This window comes from Zootermopsis nevadensis, unplaced genomic scaffold (assembly GCF_977971745.1).
Source record: "Zootermopsis nevadensis isolate Lab colony 2312 unplaced genomic scaffold, Znev_1.0 Znev_ptg000007l, whole genome shotgun sequence".
In the NCBI taxonomy this organism is placed as follows: Eukaryota; Metazoa; Arthropoda; class Insecta; order Blattodea; family Termopsidae; genus Zootermopsis; species Zootermopsis nevadensis.
The window spans coordinates 18943908-18967305 of record NW_028259139.1 but is presented as its reverse complement, the minus strand read 5'-3'; the positions used below and the strand labels follow the sequence as shown (position 1 = coordinate 18967305).

General features: G+C 39.5%; 1 protein-coding gene across 5 annotated transcripts; it reads left to right on the top strand.

Moving 5' to 3' along the window:
• Window positions 1-386: 386 nt before the first annotated feature.
• Window positions 387-21745, top strand: LOC110840742 (uncharacterized). Of its 5 annotated transcripts, XR_015534002.1 has the most exons (6): window positions 387-1399; window positions 2178-2377; window positions 6775-6886; window positions 7919-10956; window positions 11972-15597; window positions 15728-18426. XR_015534002.1 is itself a non-coding variant. In XM_087344570.1 (5 exons), exons 2-5 carry the CDS (start codon window positions 13176-13178, stop codon window positions 16443-16445), a joined length of 423 nt encoding a protein of 140 aa, XP_087200696.1. In that variant the 5' UTR covers window positions 10608-10956; window positions 11972-13175; the 3' UTR covers window positions 16446-18426. The 5 variants fall into 5 exon arrangements, 3 of the variants coding, with proteins under 3 accessions (XP_087200696.1, XP_087200697.1, XP_087200695.1); XR_015534001.1 differs by lacking the exons at window positions 387-1399; window positions 2178-2377; window positions 6775-6886 and having other exon boundaries at window positions 10608-10956; window positions 11972-13211; window positions 13359-13529; window positions 15209-15597; XM_087344570.1 differs by lacking the exons at window positions 387-1399; window positions 2178-2377; window positions 6775-6886 and having other exon boundaries at window positions 10608-10956; window positions 11972-13211; window positions 13359-13529; window positions 15728-15871; window positions 16374-18426.
• Window positions 21746-23398: the final 1653 nt, after the last annotated feature.

Sequence of the window (23398 nt, the reverse complement as noted above, 5' to 3'; positions counted from 1 at the left end):
ATTAAAATGCGGAAGCTGCGAGCAGGTCTATATTGGCCAAACCGGTAGGGATTTTAAAACTAGATTTAAAGAACACGTCCACGACATCAGATTCAATTTAACAAAATCGAAATATGCAGAACACATCTTCGAACACGGCCCCATAGATGATATCATGGACATATTAAGAGTAGCTCCAAAGGGTAAAATGCTAGATATCTTAGAAAAATTCCATATATACAAAAGTATTAAACACAAAGCCATCATCAACGAACAAAACACCAAAGATTCTAACGTTTTATTTGACCTAGCATTAAACAGGAGAAAGTTTTCAGCAGTTGGCCACCCTGATTTCAAGTTTATATATACTCATGCATTTCCACCTGTCAGTCTTTAACCCACGGTTCTGGAGTTAACAGATCGCTCTGCGAGACCAGTTACGGCCATCGCACAATTTGATCAGTCGTGAAGTGCAAGTTTTACTACTGTGAATAACAGCATCTAGTGCAGTGTCCCTTCAAAAAATCTTGTCAAATACCTTTTCATTTTTAATTCTGAATCTAGTTCCAAACATTTGACTATATGTATTAATTTCCATGATGCCACTGATGATGACCTCTTGAGGTCGAAACGCATATGGCAATAGTGTCTATTATAGTGTTAATAGTTGTTGGTTTTGTTTACTCTATATTCTAAGGTAGAAGTGTTCACTGTGTGGTGAAATAAAACTGTGTATCGGCTGCCGCGATTGCAATGTTCGTCGTTGCTTTGCCTTGCAAAGTCGATACCATGTTGCCGCACGTGGCAGAACGAACAATGGCGAGCTCGAACTTGGCGCGCGTCGAGCCAAATCGGAGCAGTTCTTTGTCCCGCGGCAAAGGGATTTCAGTGTGCTGTGCTCTCTCAGTTGAGACGGTCTTGTGGCGTTCCGTCGTAGCAAAATGAAGAATGAAAAGTGTGTAGCTCTCATACAGATTTATAAATCTAAAGAGGTGATGTGGAATTCAAAAGTTGTTAATTACCATAACAAAAGTAAACGCGAGGACGCATGGAAGGACATAGGTGACCAAATGAAAATGCCAGTTCAGGATTTAAAAAAGATGACAACTTTATTGGCTTCATACAGAAGAGAAAAGTTCCGAATTAAGATGTCTCACATAACTGGTTCTGGTACAATACCTTACTCCACCAACGCATTTTTCGTTTCTTATTTTCTTCGATAATGTTGAACATCGACATAAAGGCAGTCGCTGCACGTGCTGTGTCACGTGACCTGCGTGCAGCTTGTCAGAGAAGCAGTGGAGTATGTGCGGCAACAGTTGGCTGACTGACTTGATATCAGAACAGGAAACCTGCTGGGAGCATGGAGTAACTCATGTCCACAAGAGATTCATCCCTGTCTTTAATTGGCATTCGTTGTGTAAGTACATGAGCATTAGGATATATTTGATGTGTTTGTCATGTGAGAGATTTAAGTCTGAAAAATATTAGGGGCGCTTTTCAATTGTGTGCATATGCCCCACGCGCTCAACAGCCGAGTCAGATAAGTGCGGCCGGCGTTTATAGCTACTACTGATATTCATTTTACTTTCATATCGTTTTCTTAGGCCTAGCGCTATTGTGCACTTACGATATGATAGTGTAACATCTTATTAGGCTTTGATATGCATTTGCAATTGAAATAAGGCAAAGATCCGCTTTTCGGCGGGGGTATGGTCCCTACATAACCCGCCGTATATGCCTTGCCCTACTGTACTGCAAATCAGTATAGTGCCATTTGTAACCTTCGTATATTTTGTGGTGCTCTGATTTCGAATAACACCATATTTGTGAGGAAAAGTGAGTTTAAAGCACAGTGGACGTAAAATATATAGCAGTAACAAATCATTGGCAACAGAAGTTGCATGGGACTGATGTGATGTGTGTGGGAAGGAGTTGTAGAGTTTTTATGGACAGTATTACGATGTCAGGTAACTTTTTGTTTCACTGTCAAGACCCATATTTGAATTGATGACTTGTGTATCTGTAGTGATCATGATAAAATGTGTCTTGAAAATGGAAGGTGTGTGTTCATTGGCTAAGGTAGAAGTGTTAACTGTGTAGTGGAGTAAAACTTTATGTTCTTAGAGGAGTGCGGTGCATGTATGGAGGAATCTTGATTTGTTGAATGTGAGTGTGAATGTATTTTGTCTTTCTAGGAGTAGCAGATTACAAGAAACAGAATGATCCTCTAGATTCTACAGAGCGGCAAGCTGTGTGTCACCTGACCTGCGTACTGCTTGCCGTGCGCAATCAGTTGTCAGACTGACTTGATATCAGAACAGGAAACCTGCTGGGAGCATGAAGGAACCTGGTGTCTGCAAGAGATTCATCTCTGTCTGAACTTGGCATGCGTTGTGTAAGTACATGAACATTAGAATGTATTTGATGTGCTTGTCTTGTGAGAGATATAAGTCTGACCAATATTACAGCATGTTTCAAAAGTAGCTTTACAACTTGAGGGTGAGATATTGGTGAACTGATAGGAGAAACATATTATTTCAGAACATAGAAGTGTAGTCAAACACTTTCAAGTTTTATGTTCATTGAATTTTTATGGTTCAATGCGACTTCCATTTGTTATGCGGCAGATGTCCGATCTGTAGTCAATATCTTGCCACACGTGGTGTAGCATCTCCGGTGTCACTTCAGCAACTGGGGCGGTATTTCGAGTTCGGAGTTCGGCTACATTTGCAGGTAAGGGTGGCACGTACGCACCATCTTTAACAAATCCCCACAAGAAAAAATCTAAAGGTGTTAGATCCGGGGAACGAGGTGGCCATGCTATTGGTGCGGCCCGACCAATCCACAGACCTGGGAAACGGTGAGGAACTCGGGTGCACCGTCTTGCTGGAATTGAATGCGTCCTTCCTGGTCATCTGCGTCAAGTTGAGGAATGAAGAACTGTTGGAGCATTTCCAGACACACAATGCCGGTAATGGTCTTCTCCATGAAAAAGAAGGGGCTGTACACTTTATCTTTGCTGAGGGCGCAAAACACATTAACTTTTGGACTGTCACGAACATGTTCCAGGAAGGCACGTGGATTTTCACTACCCCAAATCCTACAGTTGTGGTTGTTGACCTTACCAGTGACATGGAACATGCTTTTGTCACTGAAAATTACTGAGTCCAGAAATCCTTCGTCGTCTTCAACCTGCTGCAATATTTCTGTAAAAAAATTCCTTATGAGCCAGTTTATCACCATCTGAAATTGCTTGCACCATGGATAATCTGTACGCTCTTAAGTATAAATGTCTTTGTAACACAGAAATGTGGAATCCCACTTTCCCGAGATGCACGTCTCGTTGACTTGCGTGGGCAGTTTTCGGTACTACAGTTTATGTGCATGAAACTTTATGTGTTTAACCCTTCAACGTGGGAATTTAAATTCCGCGCTGCTTGACGAGGAGTTGCTCTAAAACACTTTATTTATCATAACGTTTGAACTATATAACATATAATGATCAATTCTTCACTGAAATCCTCTTAAAAGATGGTTTTATAATTTCAGCGTATAATATGAACATCCTGTGTGTGACAAATGCTAGTAGTCGATTAGACGTTGAGAGTTGTATGTTATTTATTGATACGTCAGCAAAAGTCAACACTACCAAAATACATAGTTTTTATCTTTTTCTAGCGGTTCCTGCACATGACGCAATGTCTTTGAGGCATTGAATTTCTTTCCTGTGTCAATAATACGCGGGAGTAAATATGTCTGCGCCAGCTGATATTCTGACAGCGAACTGAAGGCCACATATATGCATCATACTTGGCAGTTATAACCGTCTCTTACTAAGAACTCTTCTGATTATAGACTTCTGAGTATAGGGGTGCTAAAATTGTTGATATTTGAAGACACAGATAAACATAACGGTATATCTATATATATATATATATATTATGGAGCCCCTTGACCGTTTCAGATAATTTTTTTTCCTCTCTACTTCGCTGGAGCAGTTATCGTGTCATATGAGACTGAGAGAATGAGTTATCTTACCTCTACAAACAAACAGCTCAGTGTTCTTTGGAAGATTGTGTAACCTCTTAGGTCACGCAGTTATTCACAGACTAGCCTTTAGAGATCGAAGAATGCGACGTTGCCAATACACGATCAGAAAGAGCATTTCTTCCACACCAGATCAACTACAAACATCATATATCAGTCGTTATTGTTTCCATAATTATGGGCTTTTGAAATTAGGCTTAACAGCAGACCGGGAATTTAAATGCCAGGGCGTCACAAGACGTCCAACCACGGTAAAGGGTTAACTAAATTTGTGCATTTAAAAATATTGCACACATCCTTTAAATAAATTTATATTCTCCTGCGAAGTTGTAAAGCTAGTTTTGAATCACAGTGTATGTGTGGTACTAACTAACTTGATGGCTTACGGAACACGAAGTTTCATCACCGAAGTAGCCAAAGCCCTCCACCAGACCCTGTCCTGGGCCAACAAAATCCAGTCTCCTTCAACTCCTATCTCCCATAGATCCCGCCTGAGATTATCCTCCCATCTACGTCTAGGTCTCCCCAGCGGTCTCTTCCCTTCAGGTTTCCCAACCAGTACCCGGTGCACACCTCTTGCCCCATCCATGCGCGCTACATGCCCAACCCATCTCATTCTTCTCAACTCAATCACCCTGACAATACTGGGAGAAGAGTACAGATTTCTAAGCTCGTCATTATGCAGTTTTCTCCACGCCCCATCGTCTTCTCTCCTAGGCCCAAATATCCTCCTCAAACACCTGCAATCTGTGTTCCTCCCTCTGAGTGAGAGACCATGTTTCGCACCCATACAAAACAACAGGGAAGATTATTGTTTTGTACACTACAGTTGCAGAAGCGTTTATCAGCTTATGTTGAGTGGGGTAGAGTGTAGTACTTGGTGCAACGTGTATGCAGTACAGGTGAGCACATAGGCCGAAGGAGATGTAGTTAGAGATTGTTCGTTGGAACAGATCGCAGAATTGGGCTCTCACGGTGCCGCGTCAGTAGGTGATTTTTCCATTCTTCTAGAATTATTGTCTCCCACAGAGTCCGACGAACCCAGAGCAATTTTGAAAATTTTTGCTGATTTGAAATCCATTATTGACATGTGCCCTCTGTTGGCTGTTTAAAATGATTAAAGATGTAGGCAGACTGGGCTGTTGTATATGGCGTTTAATCCCATTAAATCTAGAGTATAACGCTCGGAATAGGTAACGTAATTTAGTTTGGTTGATCGCGAGGCTTGCCATGATAGGTGGCTGCCTCCAGGAGAGACTGAGGCTGAGTGATTTCTTTTTTCATTTCTTTTATGAAGTTGAAATATGGCTAGAGGCAAATTGGTTGCATTGTGCATTTCACTCTCTTGCCCCCCCCTGGACCACCAGGCACATGGAAGATTGTACTTCCAAGTTTGATTTTTGGACATCATTTTCCATATTTTTTCCTGCGTAAGACGTAGTTTACTACTACGCTACTATAACTAAGACTTGGAAGCGTAGGTGTGTATCCGTCGGCCTTTGGAGCGTTGTAAACGTTGTGGCGTAACTGGCATATGCAGTAACTCACAGTATATTCGACGTGACTGGGTTTTCACCCTTCGCGGCTTTCTGCGCGTGATAAAATTATTTGCCTTCGTAGTGGCACGTATTCGGTCTTTTCATAGGACATTAAGGAAAATTCATTGCAGTTAGGAACTCGATGCGAACAGTGTTTCCTGTATTGAGGATGAAACTGGAAAGTATGCGGAAATGTCATATGTCATTTGAGGTTATGTGTCGTTGCGTTTCGAGGGAGCAGTGAAATAGATAAATGCCATGAGACATTGACAGCGTTGATGATTGACCTGGTTAGCCTCGGAAAAGTGTTGGTTAGGTCCAATGTACCTTCACTTTAAGAATTTCATGTGCATACTCTGGAATGTGAAGTATGGCGTGTTTCTCAATTCTGGGTGTGCCCCCAGAGTCTTGACTTCTGTAAATGTTTTAATATCTCTTGGCTGTTGGCGTACAGGTTATGCCATACCTTAGGTCATTCACAGTGCAATGTGTGTGGATTTATCACAGTTTGGTTCACTTTTGGCCCCCACAAGCCTGCACTGGCATGGGCCTTTTTGCACTGTAATTTTTGAATTTGGCCCTGGTGAAAATGATAGTAAATACATTTCAGGCCATTCTATAATCTTGCATATCTTATGCTTATTGCACTATTCTTTGCTTAGGGAAGTATGCTAATTTCTGACTTTCAAATGGGCATTAACTACCTACATGATATTACTCATACTTAAATTAAAAAAGAACATTTTCATCGAAGTACCGGGTCTCCAATTTATGAGGTTACGGTCGTGCTTACATTGCGTTATCGGCCGCTGCTGTTGACGTAGGCGGGACTTGTACGCGTGAGTCATGGGCGAGTCAGTTTCGGTGCCGCTAGTAACAGCGAACTACGAATATTACTCGTCACTAATACATGTTATTACATTAATTGTTTTTACCTTAAATCACAAAAACAAAATATTTGACAATTTCCCAAGAAGAGCTTCGTCGAGTATTTCGAAACATGTCAACGAGATGTGAAACTTGCTTGCAAGCACAAGGAAGTCACTTTGAACATCTTTTGTGACTCACGCGTACAAGTCCTGCGTATGTCAGCGGCCGATAACGCAATGTAAGCACGACCGTAACCTCATAAATTGGAGACCCGGTACAATTGGAGGATCACTTGGCAGCAAATATAATGGCCTTGTGTTCCTTATTGTTGCATCAGGCTGATGATGGAGGCAGCAAGGACCTCAGAAATGCCTGTAACGTCTACAAGACTACATCTCAGAAGGCAGCCATCTTCAGGCCCATTACCATGAAAACCTGAAATCCTGAAAGTGAGTAGCAAGTTACCATGGCGTTGTTTTATGCTGGAGCACGCGCTTAAATGCTTCGTACATATTTCACAGGGTCCAATAGTAATGAATAGAATGATAACTCTTCTGGTGTTAATTGAATTTTCAAGCACAGGAGATTTCTTAAAAAACATAACATAGAAATTGTTATTTTTAAAATAACATTAGTCATATGAGCTTCATCAGGCCAGACACTGTCGTAAACGTGTGGTGAAGATCCTTGTTATGCACTGCAGCATCTCCGCTAGAATCGTTTTCATTTATTCGTGGATTCATGTGTAGAGATCGTCAAGGGTTGCTGGCTGTTTGACGTACGCTTCTCTGAGTTTTTGATTTGGAGTTTGCAAGTGGTGAGTTTTATTTTCTGCTGCAGGCAAAGCAGTGAACAGCTCACGTAGGGAATTTAAACTTCTATGCAGACTTTTACAATAAAGTTAATATCTTGGGAACTATATCACCTTATTCAACAGAATACAATATAATGAAGTAAAACAGTGTTATATTTAACTGACATGCCACCATTAAAATAATAAAAATTTACATACATAAATTCCTGTTAATTATTAATGAATTTGCGGACCATCAGTGTGGGTTCAGACGAAACAGATCAACGATTGATCAGATCTTTTGCATTCGTCAGATACTAGAGAAAAAATGGGAGTTCGGTGGGACCGTACATCAATTATTTATAGATTTCAAAAAAGCCTATGACTCTGTGAAGAGAGAAGTGCTATATAATATTCTTATTGAATTTGGTATACCAAAGAAGCTAGTGAGTCTAATAAAAACGTGCTTAAATGAAACCTGTAGCAAAATTCGAGTAGGTAAATATGTACGAGGCGCGTCCCAAAAGTAAGTTTCCCACTCGTCCCGCAGCTAGCAAACCTTATATTGCGCGAAGCGACTGCGTACGTGATAAAGCAATGACGTAGCATGGCGCATGCACTTACGGTACTTCCCGCGTTCTCACAGTAGCATCGTTGCAGCTGTTGAAGAATGAGGTTCTTATTCCAGCTCCCGCCGACTGTGAAGTGCGGTCACTGCAGAAATTGCGACAGGCCATTCAGAACAAGCGGCGCGGGATGCTTAGTGCCGGTATTGTCTTCCTGCACGATAACGCTAGGCCGCACACGGCTCGACGGACAGCAAGTCTCCTGCAGGAGTTCAGCTGGGAGGTGTTTAATCATCCACCCTACAGCCCGGACCTCGCTCCCAGTGATTTCCATCTTTTCCTACACCTCAAGAAATTCCTGTCCGGTCAGCGTCAGCGTTTTGAGAATGACAGAGAGGCGGAGATGGTTGTCACACAGTGGTTCCAATCCCAGGCGGCAGACTTCTACGACACAGGTATTCAAAAGTTGGTCCCACGGTATGACAAATGTCTCAATTCCGGTGGCGAATATGTTGAAAAATAGCTGGACACTTGCTGTATCTGTTGCAATAAATATTTCCATGAAATTGTGTTTTGTTTCTGTAAACGGCCCCAGGGAAACTTACTTTAAGGACGAGCCTCGTATATCACCTTATTCAACAGAATAGACAGGTCATTTACAATATAATGAAGTAAAACAGTGTTATATTTAACTGATATGGCACCATTAAAGTAATAAAAATTTACATACATAAATTCCTGTTAATTATTAATGAATTTGCGGACCATCAGTGTGGGTTCAGACGAAACAGATCAACGATTGATCAGATCTTTTGCATTCGTCAGATACTAGAGAAAAAATGGGAGTTCGGTGGGACCGTACATCAGTTATTTATAGATTTCAAAAAATCCTATGACTCTGTGAAGAGAGAAGTGTTATATAATATTCTTATTGAATTTGGTATACCAAAGAAGCTAGTGAGTCTAATAAAAATGTGCTTAAATGAAACCTGTAGGAAAATTCGAGTAGGTAAATATGTATCTGAGACATTCCTCATCAAGAACGGTCTAAAACAAGGAGATGCTTTGTCTCCCTTGCTCTTTAACTTTGCGCTAGAATACGCCATCAGCAAAGTCCAAGATAGGCAGGAGGGTTTGCAATTGAATGGGACATTGGCATTTGCTGATGATGTTAATTTATTGGGGGACGATATAAATACAATAAAGAGGAACGCAGAAGTTTTACTAGAGGCTAGTAGACAAGTGGGGCTATAAGTAAATTCAGAAAAAACTAAGTACGTGTTAGTATCTCATCATCAGCAGACAGGCGGGCAGAATTATCTTAGGGTGGCTAGTAAATGCAGGTAAACCTCAATTTGCGCCGATTGAGAATGACGCTGCTTTTGAAACCAGCAAGCCAAAAAGTGAAAAAATATATTTTACTATTATTTATAACGTTTTACAATGTTTCTCGTACTGATTCTTATACTAAATCGTAATTCTTACATACTTCAGTGTAGCTCAGGATTCGTAATGAACTGAATGATGGATCTCTGATTTTGTGAATTATGTCTTATAAAAACGGACTAGGTCACTGTTTCCGTATTGTAGAAATGTAGTTGAAGTTGTAAGGGTGAAACTACTACGTATTCCATCTGTTAACTAAAGTTTGTGTTTTTAATATATGAAGTGAAGCTTTCTAGTTTTGATCCACACCTTGTTTTACAAATACCGTCAAACCTCGGTTCACGAACTTAATTCGTTCCTGTAGGTCGTTCGTAAACCGAAGCCATTTTCCCCATAGGAATTAATGTAAAATGGATTAATCCGTTCCTGGACCCAGATGATTGCTTATTTAAAATTTTACAACAGTACTTTGTGCACAAGTTCTTAACACAAAATCAGTGGAAACCATCAAATCTATCGCAAAAAAGATAAACACAACACTAAGCAGATCAAATATAGACGAAAACTTAATTTAGTTATGGAGGAGAGTTGACGGCGTAAGTGGAAGGTGGTGAGGAAGTGAAATGTTATTGTTTGCAAGGGGATTCTTTTTCTTTTTTCTGTCTCTTGGCACCACTCGACTCTGCATCAGACTCACTGGGCCTCTGTCTCACTAAAAAGTTGTCCAGTGTGATTTGTTTTTGTCTACGTTTTAAAATGTTTCTAAAGTGACACATGGCATTATCATTGAAAATGTTTATGCTGCGGCTTGCTACTGCTTTATCGGGGTGATATCGTTCTTTCTTAACATCTATCATGATATTGGTATTTTTTCTTTTCGCTTTGCTGCTATCATCATCTTTGGCCCCGTGCTGGATCATTCTTCTACGAACACTGCCGACGCTGATACTCCCAGCTTATCGCTCCACGATGTTGACGGCTTGCGTGTTCGTAACTCGAGAGACAGTACGTCATCCGAGACGCTTTGTGTTCAGAAAATTTGTTTGTAAATCGAATTGTTCATGATTCGAGGCGTTCGTGAACCGAGGTTTGACTGTACACTGTCAATATGCTGTGATATTTGTTCATCTTTAAGTTAATTCAGGTTTTTAAGTGACATTTAATGTTTTTGAGTATTATATAATAAATACAATTTCTTAGTCACGTATGTTAACATGAAATTGCAGATTTTAAGAAATGGCTGAGAAAGATGTAGTACATTGTTCAGTTTGTTACCTCATTTAATTTTATTCTTGTCTCTTAATAAGTCACAAATCTTGCTTTTCTGCAAATAACATTTTATCACCAGTGTGAATGAAACATTTTAAAAATTCCTTCGTTTTATTTTATTTTTAGCCCAGAGATCATTTGATTTGGAGTGGGCAATTGGACAATTCCCCACTTAATGGTACCTGCACCTTGTCGTGGTGGTGGGGCTTGAGTACCTCAGTGATCCCAAGAGCTATGCTGACGGTAGCTTAGATACTGGTAGGGCCTCCGTAGCCAGATTGGTCGAGGGGGAGAGGTCAGACTAAGACAGGTACCCTGGTCCTCCAGGTTGGGGGTTGGTCACAAGGCTAACAACCTTGCACCGTAAAAAGGAATATGTTTCGAAACCTCGATCAAAGCCTCGGACAGACGGACGTAACAGAGGATCGAATGGAAGAGGAGAATTGAGGAGGCCATGGACCGCATACGGACCGGAGAGCCATAGAAGATGAATTTGACAATGCAAGTGAGTATAGAAATACTTTCTGGTGCCAGTTGAATCATATAAATACTGTATTTGAAATATTTCCATCATTTAACACTTTATTTTTAATTCAGTTTGTACCAGTGCGACACCAAAGAGTTCACAAGAGTGAAGTTGTGTGGAATGATCAGTACATTAATTACAGCTATGAATGAGTCAGATAATCAGTAGAATCACATGTTCAGGCTTACGTTCATGTTTTCTAATCCTATAATAATGTACTTGAGTGGCAATCACATCATTCTCAGCAAAAAGCATATCAAGCAACACTACACTAGATGTTGGTTTCACAGGAGTTGAACTCTGCACTTAGCTATTGATCCGATTGTCCGGTGGCCGTAGCTGGTCTGCGGGGAGCTGTTGCGTCGTCCATACCTGTGAACTCCAACGGAGCGTGGGTGTTAACACGCTTCGTTTGAGTTCACAGGTTTAAGCTACGCATTATGTGTATTTTATGAGTAATTGGTTAGATGTGGTTACTTAGTTTGGTTATAAGGGAGGATGTAACAGCGGAAAGAAAATTGTATCTTATGTCTAGGATAATTCATTCAAAAGATGTTCAAAGTGACTTCCTTGTGCTTGCAAGCAAGTTTCACATCTCGTTGACATGTTTCGAAATGCTCGACGAAGCTCTCCTTGGGAAATTGTCGAATATTTTGTTTTTGTGATTTAAGGTAAAAACAATGTAATAACATATATTAGTTACGAGAAATATTCGTAGTTCGCTGTTACTAGCGGCACCAAAACTGACTCGCCCGTGACTCACGCGTATAAGTCCCGCCTACGTCAACAGCAGAGGCCGATAATGCAATGTAAGCACGACCATAACCTCATAAATTGGAGACCCCGTATAGGAAGTTTCAGTTTACACTGGAGTCTGTTTTAAATTATGTCCTAATCTGGATTTCTGTGGCCCATACATTTTGCATCCATGAAAACCATGTTTTAAGCTCTTGTAATTCCAGTGTGAAGTGTATACTTGTTTTGTAATTTTCAGGTTCACAATGTCAGAAGTTTGCAGTAAAAGCAGATGGCTACTCTAGCATATTGGATTCTGTTATAGTCCAAGACACAGTTGTCTCTAACTGTCTAATAGATCAGTGGGATGTTGAGACAATTTTACTGATTCCAACCTGGAGTGAAGCGTTTGGAATAATGAGTGATGTCTGGCGAGTACCCAAGAACTGCATATATGAACATTTTAAGAATTTGCATTTTGGAGTTCCACTTTTGTTAAACTGCAGATTGAAGTTTCATGTGGCAAAACCAAGAAGTCAAGCCGTGTGTCATGAGTTGACAGAAAAATATGGAACTTTGTACATTATAGGAGCCCCTCAAGATTGATTATTATAAATGTGATGAAAAATGCTTTGTACGAAGACCACGTTGATCAATACATGTCAGACTTTGCAACTGATCTAGCAGGTTCTAGTGCTCGGGGACAAATTTACCTCATTTGTAGAGTTTATTACAATCAATTTTATTTTAAAAGAATATTGACATTACAGGAACCAAAATCTGGGATCATTGAAAGAATACACATGAAAGATTTCATGTGCCATTCATCCTTGGAGGTTTGTCTGAACCGAAGAGGTAATTTTGTTGTTGGGAGGGATAGCAGTGGGAAAACTGCAATAGTTGCTGCTCTTGTACTTGGTTTGGGAGGTAACCCAAGAGCTACGAAGAGAGGAACCTCTTTGAAAGGTAACATATTGTAACAAGTTGCTAAGGTCATAGGTTTAGTCTTTGCTTATCTATCTTGAATTTAGTCCAGTCTGACACTGCGACCATCGAGGTAACGTTGAAGAATACTGGTCACCATAATTACAAGAGAGAAGAATATGGTGACCGTATAATTGTAATGAGACGCCTAAATGCAACTGGTCGGGGCGTATACGAAATAAAGACAGAAAAAGGTACTGGGCTTTCTTTCCCTCTGCTTTTCCTTTCATCTCAGTGAAGCTTTTGAAATAATGAGCGATGTCGGGCGAGTACCCAAGAACTGCAAAGGAGCAGTTACCAAAGAGGGGGATCGAATCGATCCTCTGAACATTGCGATTACTAGCTTACCATTTTCAGAAGCGAGAGGTGGAGAAGCAACTCGCTGTGGTTAAGGAACAGTTACAGACAAACTACATGGAATTGAATGTTGCTGGTGCTACAATAAAAAAGATGAAGATATCTCGATCCAGTTGAAGGATATGGATGAGCCTGATTTGAATAGCATTGGTACTTTTGTAAGTATGTTTTGTTCTTTAACTGTTCAATTTGACTTTCAGTTTTGTCACGATCATTTGGTATCGAGTATGCAAGAAGAAGATCTTTAAGACTGAAACAAAACTTTGTAATACTTGAAATTTGGTTACTTCTTCATTGTTGACGAGGCTGCTGAATTGGAAGAATACATGAGAGAATATGCTGCCAAATGTAAGGAGCGTGATACCTTGGAAGCTGATTGTCAGCTGTTAAAAGATCAAATGGACAAAGCTGGCACAAAATCATCCAAAATTCGGGATACTTTAAAAGACATCGAAGCTGAAGAATGCCCTCTTCTGGTAAATATGTTAATCTTTTTACTGTAATACACTTCATTGTCTTTGAAATTACATGGCTTAGGGCTGAATTTATTTACATAAATCTTTCCTCCATATATTGCAATAAATTTGATATTTTTACCAAGCTAGTCTCCATTCTGGATGAATGAATTTTTAGGAAACTGGCATATCTTTAAAAAAAATTTACATTTATTTAGAGTAAATTACATTCTTTGTACATACAGTAGGGCACCGCTTATACGGCGGGTTAGGGACCAGACCCCCGCCATAAAGCGAAAATCGCCGAAAAGCGGATCTTTGCATTTTTTTCACTTGCAAATGCAAATCAAAGCCTAATAAGATGTTACACTATCATATCGTAAGTGCACAATAGCGCTAGGCCTAAGAAAACGATATGAAATTAAAATGAATATCAGTAGTACACACATTGTGGCTCGTTTGATATTCAATCCACACAACTAAAAGTTTTTCCATGTCAGCAATAAGGCTATCTCTTTTTCTTATGACTTTAGAGTTCATTCGTGTGACACTTTCTCCTTAGCGTTCACGATGGCACTAGCAGTTTGGCGAGCTGGGCCTAGCTTACGTCCTATCTCGGCCATAGACATGCCTTGTTCACGAAGTTTAATCATATCTAACTTGGCATTTAAAGTAAGAGGCTTACGACTCCTCTTTTTATCGCTACTACCCTTAGACGTCTTTGTAATTACACTGTAGTAACACAAAAATATTATATAAATATACAGTTTGTAATAACTTTGAAAAATTTCCAGAAATCCGGAGACGCGCAGCGCGCAAAAGCTGTAAACAGACTGAATCAGCGACGATAAAATGGCGCCGGATGCACTTCTCTGACTCATCTGTTAAGCGCCGTATTAGCGAATCGCCGTAAAGCGGGGCGCTGAAAAGCGGGGCCCTACTGTACTGTGTTCATTTACATTAAAGCCCGAATATGCTTCTAATGTGTCAGTAAATTCTAAGCAATTCAATGATATCATTCCCTGATGATGGAGACAGAGTGTGTCTGAAACATTGGACTATGGCTCCATTTTGATGTTGTTTGTTGCCCAAGAGGATTTTATTGCATATAGTCGCTGCTAAAGCCACAAGTCTCACACACACACACTGGTTCATCATTGATAGTTTTGTTTTTTCATGTGTCTGCAATCGAATAGGGCAAGGATAAATATGTGATATATTTATGGCAATGTATAGTTTTACTTCCCCATTTTGTGAGGCAAAATTTTGTGGTGTGCCATGTGTTGAAAAGGGTTGCAAAACACTGATCTAGAGCAGTGGTATTCAACCTTCTTTTGTTCGCGTACCCCCAGATATAATTTCTCTTCAACTTTGTACCCCCAAAGTTGTTGGTGTATAATTAAAGTTATACATAGTATATAATCTACATCTAAAATAAATTACATTACTGATTATTCAGTGTTTATCATAAAATAATATATATTTCTTTAAATTTCACGTACCCCCTAAGATGTCTTTGCGTACCCCAGGTTGAATACCAACAATATTTACTGGACTTGTCATTTTAAGCTTTCATCCCTGTTTTTAATAGTTTACATTCTTCTTCCAGTATTGTTTTCATTTTATGGATTCGGATATTTTACTTATGCAGGACATCTCATGATAATCTTTTTGTTTGACTATGAAAGAAATAATTTCAGGCTAAGAGAGAGACTGTGCTGAGTGACTTAAGGGAGGTCTTATCAAAAAAGAAATTCCAGGAGGAAAGGTGTAATGACTTGCATAAAAAGATAGTACAGTTACAAACTCCCTCCCTCTCCCACTCTCGCCCACGTGCTACCATTGGTCCACTCCCATACCTGCTACCATTGGCTCGGGGCAGGCTACACCTTTCACTTTCCGGCCTATAAATCTAGCTCCTCACACCCTATTGGCATATTTATCGCCCTGATGACGGAGGCAGTATGACCTCTGAAACGTTGGTTAACATCTACCAGACTACACAGCGCAACAACCCAGAAGACAGAAATCTTCATACAAACTCAACTTCACATGCAACAAAAATTTGCCCAAGGATTGATACAGGAAGGTAATTTTAATACCTTCAGCTCAGAATTATGTCCAAAAGCTAGACACACCCAGTGGTTATACTTCAATTCAGAATTGAGGTTTAATTGTGTGTTTTCTTGTGTGATGTAATATGTTGTGTATTTTTACAGATCTCCAGTAGTAGCTGGAAAGGAGTGGAAAGTGTAGAACAGCGTACTGGAAAACACGAGGAAATTTGTGTTGCATACTGTGAGAGGAAAACGGAGTATGAGCAGATAGTGGAAGACATGAAGAATTTAGAGAAAGGGTTAACAGTATGTAGAAAATTTCTCGGTGGTATATTTCAGACTGTCATTAATGTTAATAATGTTAGAAATTTAAGGTTATAAGAGGAGCATAACAAGTGAGGAATCACATTGTGCCCAAAAAGTTTGAAGTAAGTGAAAGTTTATGTGAACAAAATAGCAGCAGCCTGTCAAAAATGAAAATTTTGCAGTCATATTAATGGTCAAAGTCAAATGCAGAAGTAACCGAATTTCAGTCTTAAAGATCATCTTCTTGCATACTCGATACCAAATGATCGTGACAAAACTGAAAGTCAAATTGAACAGTTAAAGAACAAAACATACTTACAAAAGTACGAGGCTCGTCCACAAAGTAAGTTTCCCTGGGGCCGTTTACAGAAACAAAACAATTTCATGGAAATATTTATTGCAACAGATACAGCAAGTGTCCAGCTATTTTTCAACATATTCGCCACCGGAATTGAGACATTTGTCATACCGTGGGACCAACTTTTGAATACCTGTGTCGTAGAAGTCTGCCGCCTGGGATTGGAACCACTGTGTGACAACCATCTCCGCCTCTCTGTCATTCTCAAAACGCTGACGCTGACCGGACAGGAATTTCTTGAGGTGTAGGAAAAGATGGAAATCACTGGGAGCGAGGTCCGGGCTGTAGGGTGAATGATTAAACACCTCCCAGCTGAACTCCTGCAGGAGACTTGCTGTCCGTCGAGCCGTGTGCGGCCTAGCGTTATCACTGACCGCACTTCACAGTCGGTGGGAGCTGGAATAAGAACCTCCATCTTCAACAGCTGCAACGATGCTACTGTGAGAACGCGGGAGGTGCCGTTAGTGCATGCGCCATGCTACGTCATTGCTCTATCGCGTACGCACAGTCGCTTCGCGCAATATAAGGTTTGCTAGCTGTGGGACGAGTGGGAAACGTACTTTGTGGACGCGCCTTGTACCAATGCTATTCAAATCAGGCTCATCCATATCCTTCAACTGGATCGATATATCTTCATCTTGTTTATTGTACATTCAATTCCATGTAGTTTGTCTGTAACTGTTCCTTAACCACAGCGAGTTGCTTCTCCACCTCTCCCTTCTGAAAATGGTAAGCTAGTAATCGCAATGTTCAGAGGATAGATTCGATCCCCCTCTTTGGTAATTGCTCCTTTGGAGTTATTGGGTACTCGCCCGACATCGCTCATTATTTCAAAAGCTTCACTGAGATGAAAGGAAAAGCAGAGGGAAAGAAAGCCCAGTACCTTTTTCTGTCTTTATTTCGTATACGCCCCGACCAGTTGCATTTAATCATCTCATTACAATTATACGGTCACCATATTCTTCTCTCTTGTAATTATGGTGACCAGTATTCTTCAACGTTACCTCGATGGTCGCAGTGTCAGACTGGACTAAATTCAAGATAGATAAGCAAAGACTAAACCTATGACCTTAGCAACTTGTTACAATATGTTACCTTTCATAGAGGTTCCTCTCTTCGTAGCTCTTGGGTTACCTCCCAAACCAAGTACAAGAGCAGCAACTATTGCAGTTTTCCCACTGCTATCCCTCCCAACAACAAAATTACCTCTTCGGTTCAGACAAACCTTCAAGGATGAATGGCACATGAAATCTTTCATGTGTATTCTTTCAATGACACCAGATTTTGGTTCCTGTAATGTCAGTATTTTTTTTAAAATAAAATTGATTGTAGTAAACTCTACAAATGAGGTAAATTTGTCCCTGAGCACTAGAACCTGCTAGTTCAGTTGCAAAGTCTGACATGTATTAATCAACATGGTCTTCGTACAAAGCATTTTTCATCACATTTATAATAATCAATCTTGAGGGGCTCCTATAATGTACAAAGTTCCATACTTTTCTGTCAATTCATAACACACGGCTTGACTTCTTGGTTTTGCCACATGAAACTTCAATCTGCAGTTTAACAAAAGTGGAACTCCAAAATGCAAATTCTTAAAATGTTCATATATGCAGTTCTTGGGTACTCGCCCGACATCACTCATTATTCCAAACGCTTCACTCCAGGTTGGAATCAGTAAAATTGTCTCAACATCCCACTGATCTATTAGACAGTTAGAGACAAGTGTGTCTTGGACTACAACAGAATCCAATATGCTAGAGTAGCCATCTCCTCCCCGCAGGTATTTTCACCTTGACGTGGTGGGGGGCTAGCGTGTCCCGATGACCCTGAGAGCTATGCTGGCGGTAGCTTAGCTACCGGTAGAGCCTCCGAAGCCAGAAAGGTCAATATGGGTAGGGACCAGACAAAGAGAAATACCGTGGTCCTCCAGGTTGTGGGTTGGGTTTAACCAAAAAATCTCCCTGTTCATCACACCATATTTACCTGAATATCGTACTCCTGAATAAAACATAAATCCCAGTTCAGGAAAACACAAGACTGGAAAAAAAATTTCATTATTGAAATGAATTTGCTGACATTACATCATTGTATTTCTTACACACACATAACTATATGTCATATGATTTCTACATTTATAGTAATTTCCTGTAATAAAATTTGAAATAAATATACATGAAACTGCAGGCAAACAAAATATGGTTTACTGAAAGACGTATTCATTATTACTATTCCTGTTTTTGTGATAAGCACCTTTCACCCCTCAGGTAGAAAGATGCCGTAAAACCTAATGACAACTTTGTATGTACATATTCCATCCTTTCAGTACACCCCTGCTGATATTATGTCAGTTCCAGTAATGACCACAGACTCTGCCTCAGGCATTGTCTCTTTAGACAATATTTTAGAAGACTAGGAACCTCGTTTTTGGGTTTATGAATTTATGAACTGCAAGTATACGACAACAGTTTCAAAAATGGAGTAACAACAAGCATAGTGTTAAAAATATATTAAAATTAGCCGTCAATCACAATATAATATTATTAAAAGATTAAAATATCAATTTACGTTCCCCATCGAGTACTCGATTTACATGTGGAACATACAGTACATGTTTCGGCTATATATAGCCATCATCAGGTGTTATGTATTTAAACTTTTCACTGAATTACTGATTTATTAATGATTTTTAGTCTTCATTTTTCTTATCATGTTCTCGTCCTTTATATTGTTTCTTCATTCGTTGTAGTGTCACAGGTCACTAATATGTTTGTATTTCGTATTTCGTATTGATGTCAATGTTTTGTATATGGACCAAGAAGTAATATCGTATCAGTATTATGAGAGATCGGAGATGTACTGTACTGTATTGGATCGTGGCTGGTTACCGACTGCGGTGCTAGTGGGCGAAAGGTGGTTTGTCAGGGTTGAGGTCAATGTCAAATAAACAAAACATATGCCTTAATGATAATAATATTGTACTTAACAACCCCATCTTTAAAGCACTTCAGTACATTGACCTCAACCCTGACAAACCACCTTTCACCCACTAGCACCGCAGTCGGTAACCAGCCACGATCCAATACAGTACAGTACATCTCCGATCTCTCATAATACTGATACGATATTACTTCTTGGTCCATATACAAAACATTGACATCAATACGAAATACAAACATATTAGTGACCTGTGACACTACAACGAATGAAGAAACAATATAAAGGACGAGAACATGATAAGAAAAATGAAGACTAAAAATCATTAATAAATCAGTAAAAAATCAGTAATTCAGTGAAAAGTTTAAATACATAACACCTGATGATGGCTATATATAGCCGAAACATGTAGTGTATGTTCCACATGTAAATCGAGTACTCGATGGGGAACGTAAATTGATATTTTAATCTTTTAATTATCTTATATTGTGATTGACGGCTAATTTTAATATATTTTTAATACTATATAAATCACAATATGACGCATCTACAATATCTTAAGCATAGTGTTGTTAGCTGTCCATATGTAATGTGATCAAAATTACTTAGTTCTGACTGAGAAATTTCCTTCCTCATTTTTTCAGTCAAGCTGCAGCATCTTTTTTCTCTCCCCCCAACAATTCTGTCCTCTGCGGTTTGTGAAGATGTAAACATATAAAAAATAAAACAAGTGATATGACAATTACATCTACTAATCTGAGTGACACTAATTTTAAAACTGGGTTGTCTCAATTTCCGATCTTCGTGCAATGCACATACTCGCAGTCTACGTGGCGCAACAATCCAGAAGACGCCAACCTTCAGTCTATGGAAGTTAAACACAAAGCATGAACATGATGCTATGTGAAGAATGGCATATTTTGGAAAATGCATCAGAATTCATGATAGTTATTCCAACTAAAAATAAAATATTCCTATCACATTGAAAATTTTTAAAAAGCACACTTTTTATTGCTTGGAGGTTTCGTAAAAATGTGTGCCTGATGATACAACACAACAGCACATCATAAAGTCAATTGACTTCTGATAGAGTAGGGCCTCGCTTTTCGGCGATTCGCTAATACGGCGCTCAACAGCTGAGTCAGAGAAGTGCATCCGGCGCCATTTTCTCGTCGCTGATTCAGTCTGTTTACAGCTTTTGTGCGCTGCGCGTCTCCGTATTCTGGCAATTTTTCAAAGTTATTACAAACTGTATATTTATGTAATATTTTTGTGTACTACAGTGTAATTACAATGGCGTCTAAGGGTAGTAGCGATAAAAAGAGGAGTCGTAAGCCTCTTACTTTAAATGCCAAGTTAGATATGATTAAACTTCGTGAACAAGGCATGTCTATGGCCGAGATAGGACGTAAGCTAAGCCTAGATCGCCAAACTGTTAGTGCCATCGAGAACGCTAAGGAGAAAGTGTTAAATGAAATTAAAAGTGCCACACGAATGAACTCTAAAGTCATAAGAAAAAGAGATAGCCTTATTGCTGACATGGAAAAACTTTTAGTTGTGTGGATTGAAGATCAAACGAGCCACAATGTTTGTACTACTGATATTCATTTTACTTTCATATCGTTTTCTTAGGCCTAGCGCTATTGTGCACTTACGATATGATAGTGTAACATCTTATTAGGCTTTGATATGCATTTGCAAGTGAAAAAAATTGCAAAGATCCGCTTTTCGGCGGGGGTCTGGTCCCTACCTAAACCGCCATATAAACGGTGCCCTACTGTACAGCATTTCTGTACTAAGATACAAATATGATGGGTGTGTTTATTTAATTTATTATTTTTGCAGATATTTTAATGCCAGTGCACCTCCAACAAGAATGATGATCTTTCAAAGATGTTTGTAATAAACACTTCTCAGCTTGTGTGCATTGTTACATGAACATAAGAAAAGAGTGCATGAAGCCCACCATCCGAAAGTCTGTTTTGAGGACTCAAGACTTTGGGCCATAACACAGACATTTTGTAAGACAGACGGTTTCAGGTCAGAAATTGTTTCTGTTAACTTGGCATTTAATATTGATAAGCTTTTGTATCAAAAACATTGGATATCTTTTGATCTCACGCTGTTTAATGGATTTAAGTTTGGCTGTTTTTGTTTGTCGACTGAGTTAATGCGGACCTTAGGGAAACAGATGGAGTGAACTGGATGCAGCTAGATCAGGATAGAGTCCAGTGGTGGGCTTTTGTGAACATGACGATGAACCTATAACTTTCATAAAGGAAGTGGGCTATTCTTTGACGAGCCGAGTATACAGTTAACCTTTCAAAGAATTTCCTAGGTTAACTTGTTTTCCATCCTTTAAACTTTAATTTCTAAAATGCTGAACACGTGGAATAGTGAATTGAATTATAATATATCTGCACATAAGAGTAAATATTAATTAATTTAAATTCCAACATGGTATATTATAAATAGTCATTTATGTACTTTCACTTATGTCTGTCCATTTATATTCCTCCCTTTCATTTTTACTTTCCAGTTCGCAAGTTAAATAAATTCAATTCATGTTTTGCTGCATATGTCTGTTGTATTATTCTTGTTTCGTATTTCACTAGCCTGAAATCATTGAGTTTGTATCAGTTAAGCCTGGATGTCCCATGCAACTGAATGAGCTTTCTACAGAATATTGCAGACATTCATGTCCTTGCCTTTGCAGACAGAAGTATAATAAATTAAATTAAATCCGTGGCGTAACAGCTCCAGAGAGCCAAAGCCGACTAGCTTGATTACTGGCCTCACGTTCACATGCCTAAGCAGAGGTGAACGATCATCCAACCAGATACAGAGTGACCCCCAGCCATTGCTAAATATCCTTTGAGTTTCTGCTAATGTAACACTCGGACGTACAGACAGACAGAGAAGGCAGCTCAGTTATGCGCTTGTCTTTCTTTTTAATTCTGTAAACAAAACAGATTGGGTTAAACATTTCCATGTTTGGTTTGGTTTAGAAAATGAATGTCATATTTTCTTTCTTCCTTGATAAATTATATAATTTTTGAAATCAATACATTATTGTCTTTGATCATCAAAAGATGGCGAAAGCCGGTATATTCCTTTGTATCATCAAATCTAGGAGTTATACAGAGCACGTTGTTTCTTAACGATTTATCTTGCTTACAGCAGTGAAATGGTTGGCCTAATACGAGTCTAGTAAGGATGAGATTAGGCAACAGCAAATGTCAAAGAGCAATTTAGTATGGGCAAATGGGAGGTGCGTAGTTTCCGAGACTTAGACACATACAGATGGAGATATAACAAGATGAAATGTACCAAATGGCTACTGTACAGTGTTGCATCAGGCCGAGAACTGCCATTAGTGAGACAGAATTAGGCCCATTCCCATTACACTATTAGAAACTGCATAAAGACTTGTGGTACCTTGAGCGACTGGTAGAGACACCTACATGCTCCGTAATGAAAAAACAGGCGTATCTATTAACTGACTAATACCTAATTCTGGTCTTATTGGTCTTATTAACAACACAAACGAATTGCGATATAATGTGTACACTTTCTTTAGGTTTCACATAAACACAAATCCATGTGTTCTAAACATTGTTTTTTATTCTTTACTGATTTGGTTGTTTATTGGAAACGGGGGACAGAAAAGCGCGGGGGAGAGGGTGGTTAGGTTGATAATTATAGAATAGTAGTTTACTTTATTACCGACTGGCTATCGAGGTCTACATTCAATTTTGGTTTACCAATGGCCCTATAGGAGCGCTACAAGATGGAAGTAGATGGCAGTAAAGTCAAAACGCATCCTAGAAGAAGACAGTCATCTGTTATGATGTGCGGGTTTGCCGGAGCAGTTATACGCGTGCGATTGAAATTAATGGGCATAAAATGAATTGAAATGTTAGCATATAAAGCGTCTAATTGAACACGATCTATAACAGATAAGCCAAAAATATCTGTTGTCTCTTGCTGCATATCTTGCGTGAATCAAATGTAAATCAGTCTTTGTCAAAGTTGAATCTGTTGGGTCGTCGTGCGGTGTTTGCTAGAATGAAGACTGTAGCAGTTTCTTGCGCTAGATGGCAGCTTGGATTGCCAGCTCTATATCAGGGCAGCCAACGCAGGAATCCTGTAACATGTCTGTCTTCTCATCCATGTTACGTAATGCTGGAGGTGGTGACAGCGTTGGAGAGCTAAACAAAACAAAATCACAA

What these genes read in the sequence shown, in the direction of transcription:
- LOC110840742 (XM_087344569.1), top strand. Translation starts at nt 13,176, where the DNA reads ATGGATGAGCCTGATTTGAATAGCATTGGTACTTTT. An exon ending in TGAATAGCATTGGTACTTTT is followed by an intron (nt 13,212 to 13,358) that starts GTAAGTATGTTT and finishes ATTGTTGACGAG; the next exon opens with GCTGCTGAATTGGAAGAATA. An exon ending in CTGAAGAATGCCCTCTTCTG is followed by an intron (nt 13,530 to 15,727) that starts GTAAATATGTTA and finishes GTATTTTTACAG; the next exon opens with ATCTCCAGTAGTAGCTGGAA.